Genomic DNA, 17,128 nt, shown 5'->3' with positions numbered 1-17,128 from the left:
TCAAGCAACAAGAATGCATTCTTTGTAGAAAACAGTGATTGAATCGAGGCTTCCTGACCAGTGCTTTTAAATCATGATTAAAATTGATTTTACTTTAATCAATTCCTCCCTGGATTCAGGTCATTTTTTTTTTTTTTTTTTTTTTTTTTTTTTTATTTGGTGGCATCCTGGTTAAGAACCACTATTGGGCCGCCTTGGCATACCTTAGTGGCTCTCAACTGGGGTGCTGCTGCCACTGCTGTGACTAGGTAAAACTGGCACCCAGATGGATTGTGCACAGTAGGGATGTGAAATGCTAAATGATTAATCGCTTAACCCATAAGTGCAGTGATGACCTGTTAGTTTACCAGTTATTCTTTAGCTCCAGGTGGGTGCAGTCTAGCAGGGAAGTGGGGAAGAGAAGCCATGCCACAGCAGGCTGATTCCAGTGCAGCAGGAATCAGAAGGCAGCAGGGTAGACAGGAGGAAGGAGGGGTGAGGGGGACTAGTACCTACAGCATAGCCTAAGAGGAAAACAGGTGGCAGCCTAATGACCAGGGATCTGGGTTTTCTATCTGCCAAGGAAAAACACAGATTTTCTCCTTTAAAGGAGAAAAATGTGAAGAACCATGAGCTTCTCATTCCAGGCGGGCAGTGTTCCAGCCTGCTAGGGGCTGTTTGGGGCTGAAGGCAGTGGGAGGAGGGCGATCACAGGCAGGAGGCACCACGTGTATGTGTGCATATACATCAAAGCGGTTTATGCAATGTCTTTGCCCCCCCAGGTCGGCAATTGGCTGCTGGGGGACTCTCCTGCCCCCAGCTGGTGATTTGGTGCCCCTGCCAGACTTGGGAGGCACCACTTGCCCATGCCACAAAGTAGCAGGGGGGGACAGCCACAGCAATCCTGGTGAGTGAAGGGGCAGGGGGAGCTCTGATTTTTCCAGGTTAAAAAAACTCAACAAATCAAATGCCAAAATAGATGGGTATTTAGAATGTATTTTATTATAGTGATTGAGGCACTGATAGGCTTTCAAATTGATATATTTACAATTTTAAAGCATAAAACATTGTGTTCAACTGATTGGTGTTTATAAATGCAGATTTTGGGAGTTTTAATCAGAATTTTGAATTTTTTTTGGATCAGAGAATTTTTTTTTTTTTTAAGGGAGAAAACCAGGGTCCCTGTTAATCAATTAAGCAATTAGCTGCTGGTTCACAGTTGCTCCCTCCCTTCCAGTGCAGGGCTTCACATGTTCTTTGTCTGGCTGGGCTTGCCTCCTCCCCTGCCTACTCCCCCTTCTGGTCAAAGAACTCTGGGGGAGCAGCTCTTAGCAGCAGCTGTCAGAGTTGCTGTGTTATTGGTTAATTGTTTAACCAATATAATTGGAGGAGGTTAAACAAATATTGTTTAAAACAATATTTACATCCCTAGTGCACAACCAGATGTGGAAGTGCTATGGCATGGTTGTGTGTTCCTGCCTGTATTAGTGTTACTAGTTAACCCTAGTGCAGGCAGGAGTTCACACTTGCACTGCAGTCCTTTATGATTTGGCTGTGCACAAGGCAGTTCTACTTGGCTGTGGCCTGTGGTGCAGCACCCCTGAAAGTCTCATGGCACCCAAGGATGCTATAGTACCCTGGTTGAGAACTACTGATATACATATTGCTGGGGAAATAAGGTTGATGTTACATCCCTATACTATATGTGGGTATGCATATTTACCCTATATCTCTATAAATGCACCTACTAAAGTTAGGGTGAGAAAAGATAACTGCAGTAATGTAGTTGATACTGCTATATGCTGGAAAGCAAAATAAAATGCTGTGCTCTACCATAGGGATTGCAGCTTAATTATATGTTGTAAGACCCTAGAAACAACTTATTTACACTCGCATCTGAATGAGACACACTCAGTAAGAAGCTTTGTTATTTCAAGAACAACATTTTTAAAAAGTAGAAAGTGTGCTCTATTTCTTATAAGAATAAGCCAGACGTTGATTCCCAGTACCCAAAATGTGCTAGTTACTTTCCAGCTACACAGGAAGATGCATTTCCTGCTTCCAAGATTGTTCTCTTTTAAGATAGATAAAGAAAGACAAGAAAATGACAGATGAAGACTGGAGAAAAGGATAACGCAAGACTTAAGGGTTAGGGACAGACATTACACACAAACTAGTTTAGGTGATCAGAAACTGATTAAAACCTGTAACAGAACAGACATTCAGTGCACATAAGCCAGTTTGAAAATGGCTGAAAACAGTTTGAGTTAAACTTGGTTGAATGTAGTATCAGACTTAACTGCTTTGGGCCAAAGCAGTTTATGCACTGTCTATCCCAGACCCTTTACTGGTTGAATTTAAATCAGAGTCTTACAGCATCCCAGATGCTTTGAAACTCCAGGCATGGTGCTGCTCTCTGCTCCAGTGCAGCATGGTTGGCCCCTCCCCTCTGCTTCCTGGCTGGAGCTCTGGTAGAGACTGCAGGTACAGCGGGGTCTGCCTGGCTTTCTCCTGCTTCCCCAACTTTCCTGCCACTCCCTGCTCAAGCAGGAATTCCCCCCTCCCTTCTTCCTTACACAGATACCTCTCAGCTTTAGCTAGCATACCACATGCTGGCTAGGGAAGGACAAAGGCAGATGGGACAGTGTTGGCTTAGGGCTTTTTGGAGCTAATCATCAGGTCAGCTGGTAATGTCCCTCTGTTCCTTCCTTGGACAAAGTTTTTTAAGAAGAGTTTGAAGGCTGTTGTTTTGTTTGATGGGCTAATAAATGCTAACAACTCCCTGTGTAACTCAATGCTCTGTTATCAACAGTGAGGGAGGGGTGGGGAAACCCCTCCCTAATTGGAGCATCTTGCCAGGGCTTGGCCATGCCCCACCAATTCAGCCCTTAAGGGAAGGGAGGGCTGCTCTAGCACCACTCGGTTTCTAGCCTGAGCCACTGCTGGCATGTGCCTGCATTTCTTCAGTCCAGAGGGAATGTGTGTATGGTTACAAAACAGTTCAGCCTAGCCAGGTTAGACTAACCTGGAAAGATTGACTTCATTCAGGCTCAAGCTTTTTGAATGTCTGGCCCTAGCCAAGTAGTCGGGGAGATGGTACATGTCAAGGAACATGTCTTCCTAGTTTTTTCTATGAGTAGTGTTGAGCTGATGTAGCTGAAATGGTCAAGAGGCAAGTATTTCTGTGGTTTATGTCTTTTATTGAACAGACAGCATGGTTTCTTCAGAATGGGATGGGGGGTGCTGCGGTAAGTTAGTGATATTGGCGTTTGGGCCACAGCAGTCTTGATAAGCACCCCTACCCACCCTGAAACCATGCAGATGGTAAAATAATTTAAGTTTAGATTCACTATACCTGCTTGGCTCAAGAAGACCAGGATAAATGTGATTTTTTTTTTTTTTTCAGTCGTCTTTTACTGATGAGCCAATTGATAAGAAAACTTGAAACTCTATCTGAAACTCTGATGAATATGTATTCCTCATCTAATACTTTTTTGACTTCTTGTGTTGTACCTCGGTATGTGAAAAGTTCAAAATAATTTCAGAAGTAAAGATTTAGTGTTAGTGTTGATTTAAATATTCATGTGAAGAATTGTTCCTCTGACACTCTGTTATGATCTACTGATTCTGAAAGCAGCTTTCCCTCTCCTTTTGTTTGTTAAGAATATAAATTGGCAAAAGGCCAAACATATGCTATAACTTTTTATAACTTTTTATCTTTTGAAAGTCAAATAGCTTCTGAATCAATTGTGCTTCCTGTACCCTAGCAACTAACAGCAAAATCTGTTGCCTCATGGAGACAAATTGGAATTCAGAACCATACTCCTGATATCCTAGGTACAATCCTGCAGTAATAAATAATGTTTCATTTGTTACAACCTGCATATATCTATTATGGCTCATTTTTAAAAGCTTCTTGTTTTGACAGAAGCAGGCAGTACCACATGCATAGGTTTGAACATGTTAAAGTAATATCCAAAAATCTGTAGTATACATATCTTCTTCCTAGCTGCCATGACTAAGCAGTTGGAATAAATGAACATTTAGTCATGCAGAATTTCCTACCTTTTATGTTCTATGTAAAGGAAGGTGTGTCTTGAAAAGACAACAAAGCTGCATTTCAAATTCATTTTACAGTTCTGTGCTGAAATGGAAACTGTAATACATTTTGGCTACTTGCTATAGTATTTCTTGCAAATGATTAACGATGCTGGCAAACTATGTTATAAAAACCACAAACACTATTATGGGTTTTATTATTATTAAGGCATTATCATTTTTATGGTTTGTTATGAGAAGTAAACTTGGCTGGGATAAAAATATAAAGCAATTACTTTTCATAGAAGAGTAGGTATTCTTATTTTTATTTGATTTTGATGTGTATAGTGGTGTGTGGGGAGGGAAGGGGGCAGGTTCTTATTTCTAGAAGAGCCTGAGGGAAATTAAGCAAATAACTGCTGGATTCTTTTTTAAACCACAATATAGGTGAATGAGTAGTAGAGAGCAAAAAGCTTTACTGTGTGATTGAATTTGAAAGTGAATTTTGATTTGGCCATATTTGTGATCCCTTTAGGTCATGATGTGTTGGGTAGTTGCAGAAGTCATCCAGTCAGGGAACAGAAACAATATAGTTACCAATTAAAGGAAGCAATGCAGCATGAATTTTGAAGTCTGAATATTCACAAGGAACTGGCTATAAGCTGTTTTTTATATTTAGGGAAGTTGACCGTGATCCAACCCAGCATTTTAAATTTTGCTTTATTTAAAACACATGAACAGTCTACTTAACTAGATCAGAAGTACAAACACTTGTGCACATGTGTCATTTTACATATGTGTAAAGTGCTAGGATTGCTCACTTACATAAAAAGTTGAGTGCATTTGACTGTGGCCAGGGCTTTAACCTTTAAATAATGAGTCATTTTTGAGTTTTTCACAAATTGAAATTTCATGTCCTTTGTTCACATTGTTGCCTGCAAAACTATGAACAGCAAAGGAAGTAAAATTTCACTGTAGCCTGTGAACTATTTTTTGGGCAACTCTATGTACAATTGTTCTTTTGTTTTTTTGATGATATAGCTAACTGTTTATAAACTTGTAATAAAAAGCAAAACTTCTGTAGGCTTCTAAAAAAATGGAATATAGAGAACGGAAACCTGAAAAAGGGAGAGCCTTTTTGTCCTTTTTTTGTTCCTTCAATATTGAAGTGTCCAAATATTGTAAAATATCATAGTTTCACCACCACATTTACCTTATTTTTTAATCTCAAATGGATATATTGTATTTTTATTGGAGGGCTGCTTTGATTTGAAAATGCAAATGGAAGTGCTGCAGGCTCTTCATAGAAAAGTGGCTGTGTTTGCACCTTAGACTCCAGAATATATGTGTAATAGAGCTTTTTTTTTTTTTTTTCAAAATTTTCTAGTGCTGAGACAGCTTTTCTGGGATTAGCTACATTGTGAGTGCTATTGTAGATGGGTTGCTGGCTGCTACCACTAAGTTCTGATTTAGCAGAGTACTTGCTGAATTGGGGCATTGGGAAATATTGCACAGGGCTTGGGAATTTGGCAGTGGGGGAGGAGTGGCAGTCTTAATTGGCACTGCTCTCTTTCCTCCCCCCCCCCCCACCAAATTCTCCCGACCCAGGGGGAGTCCTATGGACCAGATGCCATGACTGCGCATCAATTTTGGTCTGTGAGTTAGGGATTGAACAGTTTTGTAGTAAACCATCACTCCATGAGGTCAACAGATGAGCTAATTCTGAATAATTCTAAGGAAGACAAAAGTACTAGCATAATGTATTTTGCTTGTTGTGCAGTATTCCAGGAGTGGGAAAAGCAAATTTCTTTCCAGCCCTTATGGCAATCAGATTGTGCTCTGAAAGCAAATATTCTTATTCTTATCTTTCCATGCATAACTAAAACGGGTATATGTAGGGTCATTCTTTTGACCTTACTGAAGTGAAGTTAATTTATACCAGCTGAAGATCCGGCTTATTAGTAATTGACCCCCCCTCTACTTATTACATGTATTGTGCAGTTACCTGGTTAATCGTACAATTAATTAGACTGGCTACACATACGAATTAACTATGGCACCATAAAAAGGTCCAACCAGCTATAAAGTTATTACACATTTTCCAGGACTTCATAGCTGGTTTCTAATTTGCACATGTAGCCTGTACCCCTGTTAGCAAGCTGCCTAGCCTTTTCAGAAATCTACGTACACAGTGATGTCCAACCTTTTTAAGTAGGAGATCACCTTTTGGCATTTAAAAGCAACCCAAGATGTACAGTGCGCCACCCACTCTCCTCCCCAGCAGATAGGTCTGTGGGGAGGAAAGGGGCTGGCAAATCAAAGCAGAAGGAGAAAAAATTATTTGGGAGCATGTGCCTCAGCAGGTAAGTCTGTGGTGAGAAGGGCAGGGGGAGGGAATAGGGCCATAGGGGGAGGCAGATCGAGGCCCCAGCCCTAGTCCCACTTCCTCCCTTACTGCTGGGGCCTTGATCTGCCCCCACCCCCAAATGGTGGGGAGGGAGAGAGTGGGGCTGGAGCAGGGTCAGGCCTTGCACAGCTGGGGCACAGGATGGAGTAATGAGCAGCTTGTCTGGGGGGGGGGGGCATGCAACCCTGGAGGGCATGGAGGACACGTGCCCCTGGCTCTGTACACTGTCTGGGTTGGCTGCTACTGCAGGATGGGGCTGAGGCTGTGCCAGGCTGTGCTCAGGCTGGCTGGTGGTGGTACTGGGAGCAGGGCTATGGGTGGGCTGTCTGCACCCAAAAATTTGCCATAGCGGCCCCCCCCTCAGGCCGCCACTACCCGCCTGGCCCAAGTGCACCATGGCTCAGACTGTCTCTATGAAAACCACAGTCCTGCTCTCCTGCCCCAGCCCCCAACCCTCCCTGCACGGATCCTGGGAGGAAAGGGGGGAAGGGGAAAGCAGCACTGTGGTCTTCCCAGTAAATAGCTCAGCTGCACTAGGTTTCAGCTGGGTGGGGGATGGTGGTTGGAGGGGAGGCTATGGTGGTGGGGGGGTGCTACGGTGTATCAGCTGCTTGCATCTCCTTCCCAAGGCCTGGCTGTGCAGGTCCTGCCTCTGCTCCAGCCCTGCTCCCTCCCTTGCAGCTGCCTCAGCTTCCAGTGCTGCCCAGTATTGGGGGGGGGGCATATGCCCTCCCATCTGTGTGCAATGGAGGTGGCTGTTGTTGTAGATTGGACTTGCATCTTGACCCCCCACTGCAGCCTCTCTGGGAGGGGCTTGACTCCATGTGTATCCCACTGCTAGGCTGAGCCTCATCCCCTGCCTGCCTGGAAGCTGGACACATGTGGCATTGGGCCGCTCCCAGGCAGGCTGCAGCAGGGCTCAGAACTCAAAGCTTAGTCTGTAATGGCAGCTGCCTTGGCCATGCACAGATGGGGGGGGCATGTGGCCCCTGGGGCCTCCACTGGGGTGTGCACAGTGGTGGGAGCAACTCCTCTTGCACCCCTGGACAAGCTGTCCAGGCTTGATCTTCCCACCACCACTTGGCCAGGACCCCGCTCGCCTTACCCCTCCTCCTGCCTCTGAGTTCTTCACTGTGGGGGCTTCAGTCTGGCCTCCACTCTTTCCCTTCCCTCCCTCCATGGAATGACCTGCTGGGCTGGGGGTGGGGCATGCATGTTTATGCACATTCAAGCTCACAGCCCCCCCCCCCCCCTCAGATCAACTCCAAGAGGCTCCGAGATCGATCGGTCAATCGAGATCGACTGGCTGGTGACTGCTGACCTATAATATTGGATCCTGGCTATGAATACCAGAAGCTGACTATACGCAGTGCAAAGAAGTACTTCCTTTTGGTTTCATAACATTTATCAGCAGGTAACTTAAAACAATTGCTTCCTGTTTTTGTATAAAAACAAGCGACTTAACCTTGTTGGGTATTTAACTTCCTGAATCCCCAACTCGTCTTCAGTACATCTTTGAAATCTCCTCTAATTCTTCCCCAATTCAGGCTAAAGAATTTTTCCTAAATAAGTAAAGAATCGTGTCATGGGGATTTATAGTAATAATTCAGATCCACTCTTATCCTGATTCAGAATGGGAATGTGAATTCAAGTGCCCTGCTCCTTAGAGTGCCTTCTCCCTGGATATAGATGGATTTTTTTTTTTGGCAGTTAATCAAAGTAGATTAATTTACTTAGCTTATTTACTAATAGTTTTGTTTAGAAAAAACTTTGGGGGGTAAGCTCACAAATCTGGCAGAGGAGGTTATGCCTCTGCTTCTCTGTTATTGAGTTGTTCAGTGCTTCAAAGATATGGGAGACTTGGTTTGTATACAACATTGTAGTGTGGGGAATTTCTGTCCTATTTATTGTCTCCACATTGATAAATAGCTAAGCAGTCTTTGGTTCCACTAGGCTATAAACTATTTTAAGGTGAACTTCCCACAACCCCTCCTATTGTAGCAGTTCGACTCTGTGAAATACTTAAATATACATTGAGCTATGGAGAGAGACTGTAGTCCAGTGATGCTCAACCTATGGCCTGCGGCCTAGATGTAGCCCATGGAGATGTCATCCAGCCTGTGGGACTCCCCGTATGCCTGGAAATTTGGTGGCAGGGGAGCATTAATTGCTGTGGCTCTGGGCAGTTGCTGTAGCAATTAATGCTTCCCCTGCTTCTCTGCTAGCAAATTTCTGATCCTGTGGGGAGCCCTTTGGACTGGAAAAAATGGCCCTGTGCACTAAGGCAGACTGGAGCACAGGATTGGTTTGCAGCTGGATCCAGATGGGTTGAGCACCACTGCTTTAGTCTGGTTAAGTTGTTCAGTAGATTCCAGTCTCTGCTCTAGTAAATGTTTGCTTATGCAAAAAGGAACAGCATCATATTAGCAAAGATTAGGAGTAGTGGTGTAATTAGATTGGGGTGAACGGAGCAACTACTCCAGGCACCATTTTGATGGGAGGGAGGCATGCAAAAGAAAGAAGTTGCACTGTCCTTGTGTCTTGGGCACCTGGCTGCATTTCTGTACTTGTGAGCACTCTGACTCCTCCAAATGTGTTCTTATGCTAAGTACAGACAGTCAACAATCACGGGGCTGAATTGATTCAATCCTTGCAGATGTAAACTGTGTAGATTGAATCAATAAGCAAGTAAACAGACACTTTTTATTCCAAAAATGCAGCCACATGCCTGCAGTGGCTTAGCCTAGAAGCTGGGGGGCACTAGAGCATACCTCCCTGCTCAGCCAAAGCAGACCACTTAGACCAAGGCTAGCCCACCCACCCTGCAAGAGGAGGTTTGCAGGGGAGGTGCAAAGCATTCTGGGATGCTGGGGTACTCTGAGTTAACTTGCATCTGGAAGGGATCTGGGACAGAAGTTCAATAAACTGATTTAACCTAAATCAGTTAAATCTGATACAACACCCACTCACATTTATCTTAAACCAGTTTCAGCCATTTTGAAAGGCATTTATATGCACTGAATTTCTGTTACAAATTTGAACCGGTTTCCGATCCCTTACACTGCTTATATGTAACTTCTGTCCCTTGCCTTTGAGCTTTCTCCCAGGAGGAGCTGGTCTTTGAATTTTAATAGGATAAATGGGCCTAGAGTCAAAAGTATTAACATGATCTGGTCACTGTACAAATTTCAGTAGTGGGTTAGTGTAGTGATACTCAGCCAGGGTGAAGGTTGTCACATGGTACCATGTAATTTTAGCACATTTTGGTGTGCAACCATGACTCACAGCATAAGCCCAGATATTTCAAATTGGAATCCACAATGTTAAAAACATTCTGATCTGTTGTGGTGTTCCAAGTTCTTTGTAACAGAAGAATTGCTTTATTATCCTTCTGTAGAGAAAAAAATGAGTGAAAACTAAGAGCTGAAATTTTTCAAGGGGATGTCTTGAGTCTGTGAAGGTGTGCCTTTACACTAAAAAGGTTGAGAACCACTGGGTTAGTGTTTTGAGTAAACAGATTTTGGTCTGCTTATTTCAATGTTAAAAAAATCTTTTAAGCTTTTCATTAGATACAGAAAAAGAAACAGCTATATATAACTTCTTAATACGCTTTCACTTTAACAATATCCCTTACTTCCTTTTTCTTGAGGTGTAGAAAAATTTGATAAAGAACTCTTGCCTTCCCTCCCCCACAACTAATCCTGACAGTCTTTTAGAAGGTCATTGAAGACCGTAATTACTAAGCTTTTTAGAAAATAAAGTTAATTGAGAACTATTGTTGCTGTCACTGTTGGAGTCTGATTCTGCACCTTTGAAGATAGAAGATACATGCATACAATGGAGAGAGAAAAGAACAGGAGAGAAATAAAAATGCAGCTTTTGTTTCTGGTGTTTACTCTCTGTTGTATCCTCATTGCTGTGTTTGTCTATCATCTACTATAAGCCTGGAAAACTTGTAACAGTATTGGGCTGTTTGAGACATTGCTTTTAGCTGATCATCAGTCATGGGCCTGCACTAGTATTGAAAATGATGTGATCTTGACCAGCTAAACCAGAATCTCTTTTAAAAAGAAAGAAAAAAAAATGAGCAAGAAGAAGAAATAAATGGGAAAGAAGAAGGAAGCATGTGGGGGGCAGGGAGTAGGGTGGTGGAATGGCATTTGTTTTTTGTTTTTTATATATATACATGTTTTTAATTTTGGAGATCCCTTGTTGAGTTCTCTGTGTTGAGCCCAAGAAATCTGAGGGTGGGGTTTCAGAGATGATGCTTGTCTGAGCCTGCCTCAGCCCATACCTATCTATTCTAGTACAGGTACATCAGCTTCTCTGGCCTGGGTCCCTGCTTAAGTGGCTTCCTAGTGCAGAATTTAACATAAACACAAGACTGTAAAGCAGTGATTCTCAACCAGGGTGTTGCAGGGTGCTGTACAATCCTAGGTGTGCAAACACCTATATATGATTCACAAAATTAAACCCCGAGACTTCAAGCAGGTATCCATAATGTCAAAAACATAATATTAACGATCTGTTGTGGTCTTTCTGAATTGTGTGAAACGAAATAATTGTGATTTTTTTTTTTTCCCTGTACAGTAGTACGAAAATGATTGAAAGCGAAGAGCTGGTATTTTCCTTGAGTCTAAAAAGGTTGAGAGCTACTGCTTTAAAGGATGTTCAAGGGTTTGAGCTGGTTGTCAGAGTTTAAGTATGCAGCAGACGCTGCAAATTAAGAGTGGTAATTTTTAACTAAACTGATGAAAATTTTGTTCTGTTTTGCCAGATGCATTGCCTATTTCCAGGGACTTTTTCAAGCTATGGAATGTATACAACCTTCTAGAAATTTGTAAGAATGCTTTTGTAACAAAGCATTACACAGCCTCATGTAATTAATTAGACCAGACAAGTGTTCAAAGAAAGGTTGGGTTCCAGTCCTAAAAAGATGGCAGTGGCTCCGGGGGAAGGAAAGGGAGGAGGGGGGACTATGGGCTGTGGGCTGCATCCAGACATCTAGGCCTGAGGGTATATAGTGATTTTGTAACATTTTAGTGGCTCCCACTGTTAGTTTTTTTAGCCAAAAGGCAACAAGAACCTTTCCCTCGTTTTGCCTCCACTTCTGCAATCACAATAGCAATATTATCCTCCTTGTCATGGTCTGGATTTTCCCTGGAATGCTGGAACTAGCTCACTGACAATAGAATTATTTTTCGTTACTAGCTTGGGAATCTCGCTGAAGAAGCAGTTTATAAACCAAGATCGTGCAGCTGTAGAAAATGAGATTTGTAGATACTGAAGTGATAAATATACAATGAAAGATTTGAAAACAAGTTAAATGAAGCATAAGCATAACACATATGTAGCTGTGGAAATCAAGCATTAATGACAGGCATAGTAGTAAGAGTAAATGATATGTAAAGGCAGTGTGGTGATCTAATGTATTATGGAGTATGGGCAAAAGGAAGTAGATTGAACTTCATTCTATTTGTTTTCACATTAAACTACTTTCTGTCACACATGAGGTTTGAAGCCACAATAACATTTATAATGGACATTGGAAATATAAACACTGTTATCCACTGTTTGTTGATTTTTGTTTGTTTTCTATAGTATAACTATAGAAAAAGGTGTCTTTAAAATATGATTTTAATAATTCTACCCTTTCCATGCAAGAGAAACTTTGTCATTGCAGTTTTCTGTATACTAAGTAGGCTCTTCTCAAATTTAGATTTGAGAATAATAAGGGTTTTTTTTATAAATTGGAATAATGTAAGCAAGCAGCACACAGTCTTCATATTGGTTTATTGGTGCATGTAATCTTGACTTGCAAAACTGCTATTCTAGACTTGGATCTTTTAGGTTGATAGGAGCATGAGAACTGCTACATTGTACCAAACCAGCAGATAATCTAGTTCCATGTTTTGTTTAGCACTGTTTAGACCCAGATCTTTCAGTGGGATACATAGAAACACTACAGTAGTCAGATGTTGAATAACCTGTTCCACTTCACCATTGAATCTTTACCCAATTTTTGACTGTAAGAGATTAGGGTAACCCTTGATGTTAGAGGTTCAGTAGCCTTTCCAATAGTTTTGTTTACTGATGTTGATTTACAATTATGAATATTCTTGATTTCCATCTGCACTTCCAAATGCTAAATTATTAGCCTCTACAACTCCTGGGACTACCTCCACTATGCATTGCTTGAAGAAATATTTCCTTTTTTGCTTTGAGTTTCAGCTTCTTTAATATCTGCTTCCTGAGAGAAGCAGTTAGCCCTGTTATTTTGAAGTTGTAGTTAGCTCTGTTAGTTTGAAGTCAGTCAGAAGGCAGGGTAGAAACAATTTCCCGTCTAACCTCTCTATACCATTCAGTAGTATATATACTTTTATCTTAACACTGCTGCCTTCATCTCGTTTCTGAAGTCTGATCTTCATATGAGAGGTATTTTTTGCGTCTTTTATTAACCTGCTATGAACCCAGGAGTGTGAATATAGGAAGGGCACCTGCCCTGGGCAGCCTTTTCCTTGGTGCCACCTAACAGTGTTGTCAAAATTGTCCTGTACTGTGTGAGGTATACCACCTGCAGCAGGATGATCTCCTGCACAGGGTGTGCTTCTTGTGGCAGCTTCCCACCTCCAATTCTGAGGAGGTCACATATGTCAGGGCCCCTGCAAGATTTTGCCTCTCCTCTCTGAACTCTGATCTCTGCATCCTAACTTTTGTAATATCCTTTTTGAGATGCAGTGCCCAACAGAGCACATGGTGTTCCAGATGAGGCCACACTTTTGATTCATGTGCAGGTAGTATCTGCTTGTTATTCACCATAGCATTCATAATTCACTCTGTCTTGTTTCTTTTGACTGCATCTGATCCTTGCAGAACAACTTCTATTGAACTGTCTACAGTGATACCTAGGTCCCTTTTAGTGAGCTTCTGCAGCTTAGATCCTTACCAGATGTACAAGTAATTTAAAATATTATTCCATTATGCATTGTTTTACATTGAGTGACTTTGAACTTGCTATCGTGTTATTCTTTCATCTATCATATGTTTCTCTTGAAATTCTTACAGTTCTCTCTGATTCTGACTGGTATAAATGACACTGTAATCTGCAGTTTTTACCACCTCCCTGTTTACCTGTCCCGTATCTCTCCCCTTTCAGGTTATTAACAAATGTATTAAACAATGATCAAACTAGGAGATTTTTTTGCAGTAGGGGCATGAATGAAGCTACACAATATAATGATATAAGTATATGTTTACAGGGAAATGGTCGTCTTTGTGTTAGAAATAAAACTAGCTGTGCCAATCTCTCTGTTACAGACTTTATCCAGAAGAATTTCAAATCCATATCTGGAAAACCCTTCAAGCAAGGTATTTTTTTTTTTTATATCTCATTTTAATTCCATATGCTAAAAGATATATAGCATATATATAGTAGGAATATATTTTTTTGCTTTATTTTTTCCTTTTGATTATGGCTTTCGACTCATTTCTGAATGTAGCCTACATTTTATATCCAGTTGTAAAATGCAGGGCTTGTATATGTTAGAAAATTGTTACTGGTGAAACTAAATTTATTTAACCATATTGGTGTAAGCACCCAATGCTGACTCCCTTCACACAACTTTAAACTGTGCTTTTAACACTACCTCAATTGGGTAGCTTTTGTGAGTTTCCTTTTTGGATGCTTGTTACTTATTGTGTGTCCTATTTCTCTGTTAATTTAGATTTATGGAGAGAGTTCTTCTTGTGCTGGGAGAGCTCTCAGGAATATTTTTACAGTTCAAGCTTCTGACCTGATAAAGGACAGAGTATACGTTACAGGAATTTGCAGGTAACACTAGTTCATTATCTTTAATCAGCTTTGATTATTCTCTGTTTGTATTGTGTTGTGCCCTAACTTGAGAGATGTAGGGTTTATTCTTTATGCATTCTTTATCTAAAATGTCTGCTAAAAAGACATGTTTGAAACAGCTCAGACACCTGAGTATACTCATCTTGTATTATTCTCTTATTTGTCTGAGAGAGGCAGTGTAGGATGAGGTTTTTTTAATTGACAATTGTGTTTAAAACACCAATAAAGACGTTGTACTTGTATGGGAGGATAATTGGCCCTATTTTTATTTAGACAATGATTCTATCTGTTATTTGCAGACTGTCTCTACAGTGAAACTAAAGTTATCCATTTGCATCCTGCTAACATGCATGTTTCTTTCTGTTTTGAGTAATTCAATAATGGCAGATTTATTTTAATACCATTTATTCATTCATATGTGTAACGGTGTTTTAAAAACAGTGTGCAAATTCTACTTTGGTTGACTTGTAATGAGAGATTAATTATACTAGAATGTGCATTGCATCACTGCATTATTAGTAAAGGACTCAAACTGCCCAGGTCTTCATTGTGCTTATATAATGCACAGCTGTACTGTTTAAGTCTGTACTTAGAATTTTAATCATGAGGCTGTAGGATTCAGATTGACTTCAGCTCTTAACATTCCTACCGGCTGTTCTTACTTCTAATCTCAATTTATATATACAAAAAAAATGAATATAGTAAAATGTATTGCAGTGTTATGCAGGAAGTATTAACAAGGTATGTGAATTAATTCACTTATCTTGGGGGATGATGAACATCTAATGTCCAGGGATTTCTGCTTGTAATGCCCGAGTCATTCCAAATAAGACTTCCAGCAATGGCTTTCCTCTTACAGGTGACCGGAATAAACCAAAAAATTGCTGTAGTATGTAGGGTTTTCTCTAGGAAACAGAGGAGGTCGTTGCAGGATTATTAACCATCTTTAAAAGTATAGAATACAGATATTCAAAATACATGTTTTTGCTTATTTTAGGAGAAGCTGTATTGGATCACAACTGGTAGACTGGCTCTTGCAGCACTGTCCTTTTGTGAAGTACAGATCTACAGCAGTTGGTGTATGGCAGCTTCTATTGGACATGGGAATTGTGTTATCAGGTCAGTGTTACAGAAACAAGTACTGCTGATGGTGTCAGTTAGGTAGTCAGCTTCCTCTAGTTACCACAAGGTTTATATCAGTTTCTGGAAGAGCAGAAAAAGAATGAAAAGAGAAAAATGCAGGTTGATTAGTTTAATTAAATGGTGACTTCTAATACTAATTAATACTAATGTGGTATAGACTTATCTATACGAACTTTCATTTCATAAATGCACGAGATGTCACATTTTCTGACAGTTTTTTTCTCTTCTACTTTTTGAATGAAATTTTGTATTTGCCTCTTTGCAGACAGTGGGCATTAGGGCTGCGCAAAGCTTTGGTCGTCAATTTGATTCAGCCCATTTCGGCAACCGAATCTTTGAATCCAAATTGAATCGGGAGACCCATTAAAAGGTCCGAATCTAATCCAAAGGCTTGGAATCAGTTCAAAAAAGATTTCACCCTTTACCCAAGGAAAACGCAGGTTTCTCATCTTAATGGAGAATCCTTCAGATTTTGCAGTTTTGCAAAGAGTTCCAGCCTGCAAGGGAGTGGGAAGAGGGTGTTCAGTTTATTCCAAACCTTGGGGGCTCGGATTGTAAAGAAGTTTTTCCTCATGTCTAGCCTGAAACGGTCGCAGAGGAGATTGACCATTCGATCTTGTCATCCCTTAGGGTGCTCTGGTGAACAGATGTTCCCCCAGATCCTGGTGAACACCCCTAATAAACTTACAAGTGAGCACCAGTTCACCCTGAGCCTGTTCTTTTCCAGACTGAAAAGTCCCATGGCTCTCAGTGTCTCGTCACAAAGTCTGCTTTCCTGACCTCTGATCATGCACATGGCTCTCCTCTGCAGTCTCTCAAGCTTCTCCACATCTTTCTTGAATTGGGGAGCCGAAAACTGGAAACAGTACTCCAGCTCAGGCCTCACCAAGGCTGAGTACAACAGGAGAACGACGTCCCGGGATCTGCTTGAGAAGCATCTATGGATGCAAGCCAGCATTTTGCTTGCTTTACTAGCTGCAGCATCACGTTGAAGGCTCATGTTCATCTTCTGGTCAATCATGACCCCCAAGTCCCTTTCATCTGTAGTGCTAACCGGCGTAGCGCTGCTGAGCCTGTAAGGATGCTGCGGGTTTTTCCTCCCAAGGTAGAGAACCTTGCGTTTTTCAGTGTTAAACACTATCAGGTTCTCACCTGCCCATTTCATGAGTCTGTCCAGATCCGCCTGGATCACCCTCCTATCCTCAGGTGTGGATGCTTTACCCCAGAGTTTGGTGTCATCGGCAAACTTGGCCAGTCCACTTCTGACACCAATGTCCACATCATTGATGATGTTAAATAGTATAGGCCCTAGGACAGAGCCTTGAGGGACCTCAGTGGTCACAGCGCATCAAGACGATTGGCTCCCGTCGACCGCCACCCTCTGGGTCCTACCACGGAGCCAATTCCCCAGCCAGCGAATCATGATGACGTCAAGTTAGCCAGTTTAGCCAAGAGGTGATTGTGGGATACCAGATCGAAGGCTTTTTTTAAGTCAAGATATACGTCGATCTCTTCCCCCTTGTCCAGGTGATAAGTCACCTGGGCATAAAAGGAAATGACAGTGGTCAAGCAAGACCTACGTGCAACAAACCCATGCTAGGTATCCCTCAGGATATTGCCTTCAGCTAGTCTGTTAAGGATGGCCTCTTTGATAATCTTTTCTAAGACCTTCCCCAGGATAGAGGTCAGGCTGATGGGCCTGTAGTTTG

General features: G+C 41.6%; 1 protein-coding gene across 1 annotated transcript in view; it reads left to right on the top strand.

The window, feature by feature from the left end:
• The window catches only part of RAPGEF5 (Rap guanine nucleotide exchange factor 5), a 256,006-nt gene that overhangs the window by 44,366 nt on the left and 194,512 nt on the right, over positions 1-17,128 (top strand). The window contains exons 2-4 of the mRNA XM_019534471.1: positions 13,742-13,792; positions 14,149-14,255; positions 15,274-15,395. Of these exons, the coding sequence (XP_019390016.1) occupies positions 13,742-13,792; positions 14,149-14,255; positions 15,274-15,395 (280 nt within the window). The remainder of the gene's footprint in view (positions 1-13,741; positions 13,793-14,148; positions 14,256-15,273; positions 15,396-17,128) is intronic.

This window comes from Crocodylus porosus, unplaced genomic scaffold, assembly GCF_001723895.1.
Source record: "Crocodylus porosus isolate Cpor-Errol unplaced genomic scaffold, CroPor_comp1, whole genome shotgun sequence".
Taxonomy (NCBI): domain Eukaryota; kingdom Metazoa; phylum Chordata; order Crocodylia; family Crocodylidae; genus Crocodylus; species Crocodylus porosus.
Note: the sequence above shows the minus strand (reverse complement) of the source record. Positions and strands in the feature narration are given on the sequence as shown.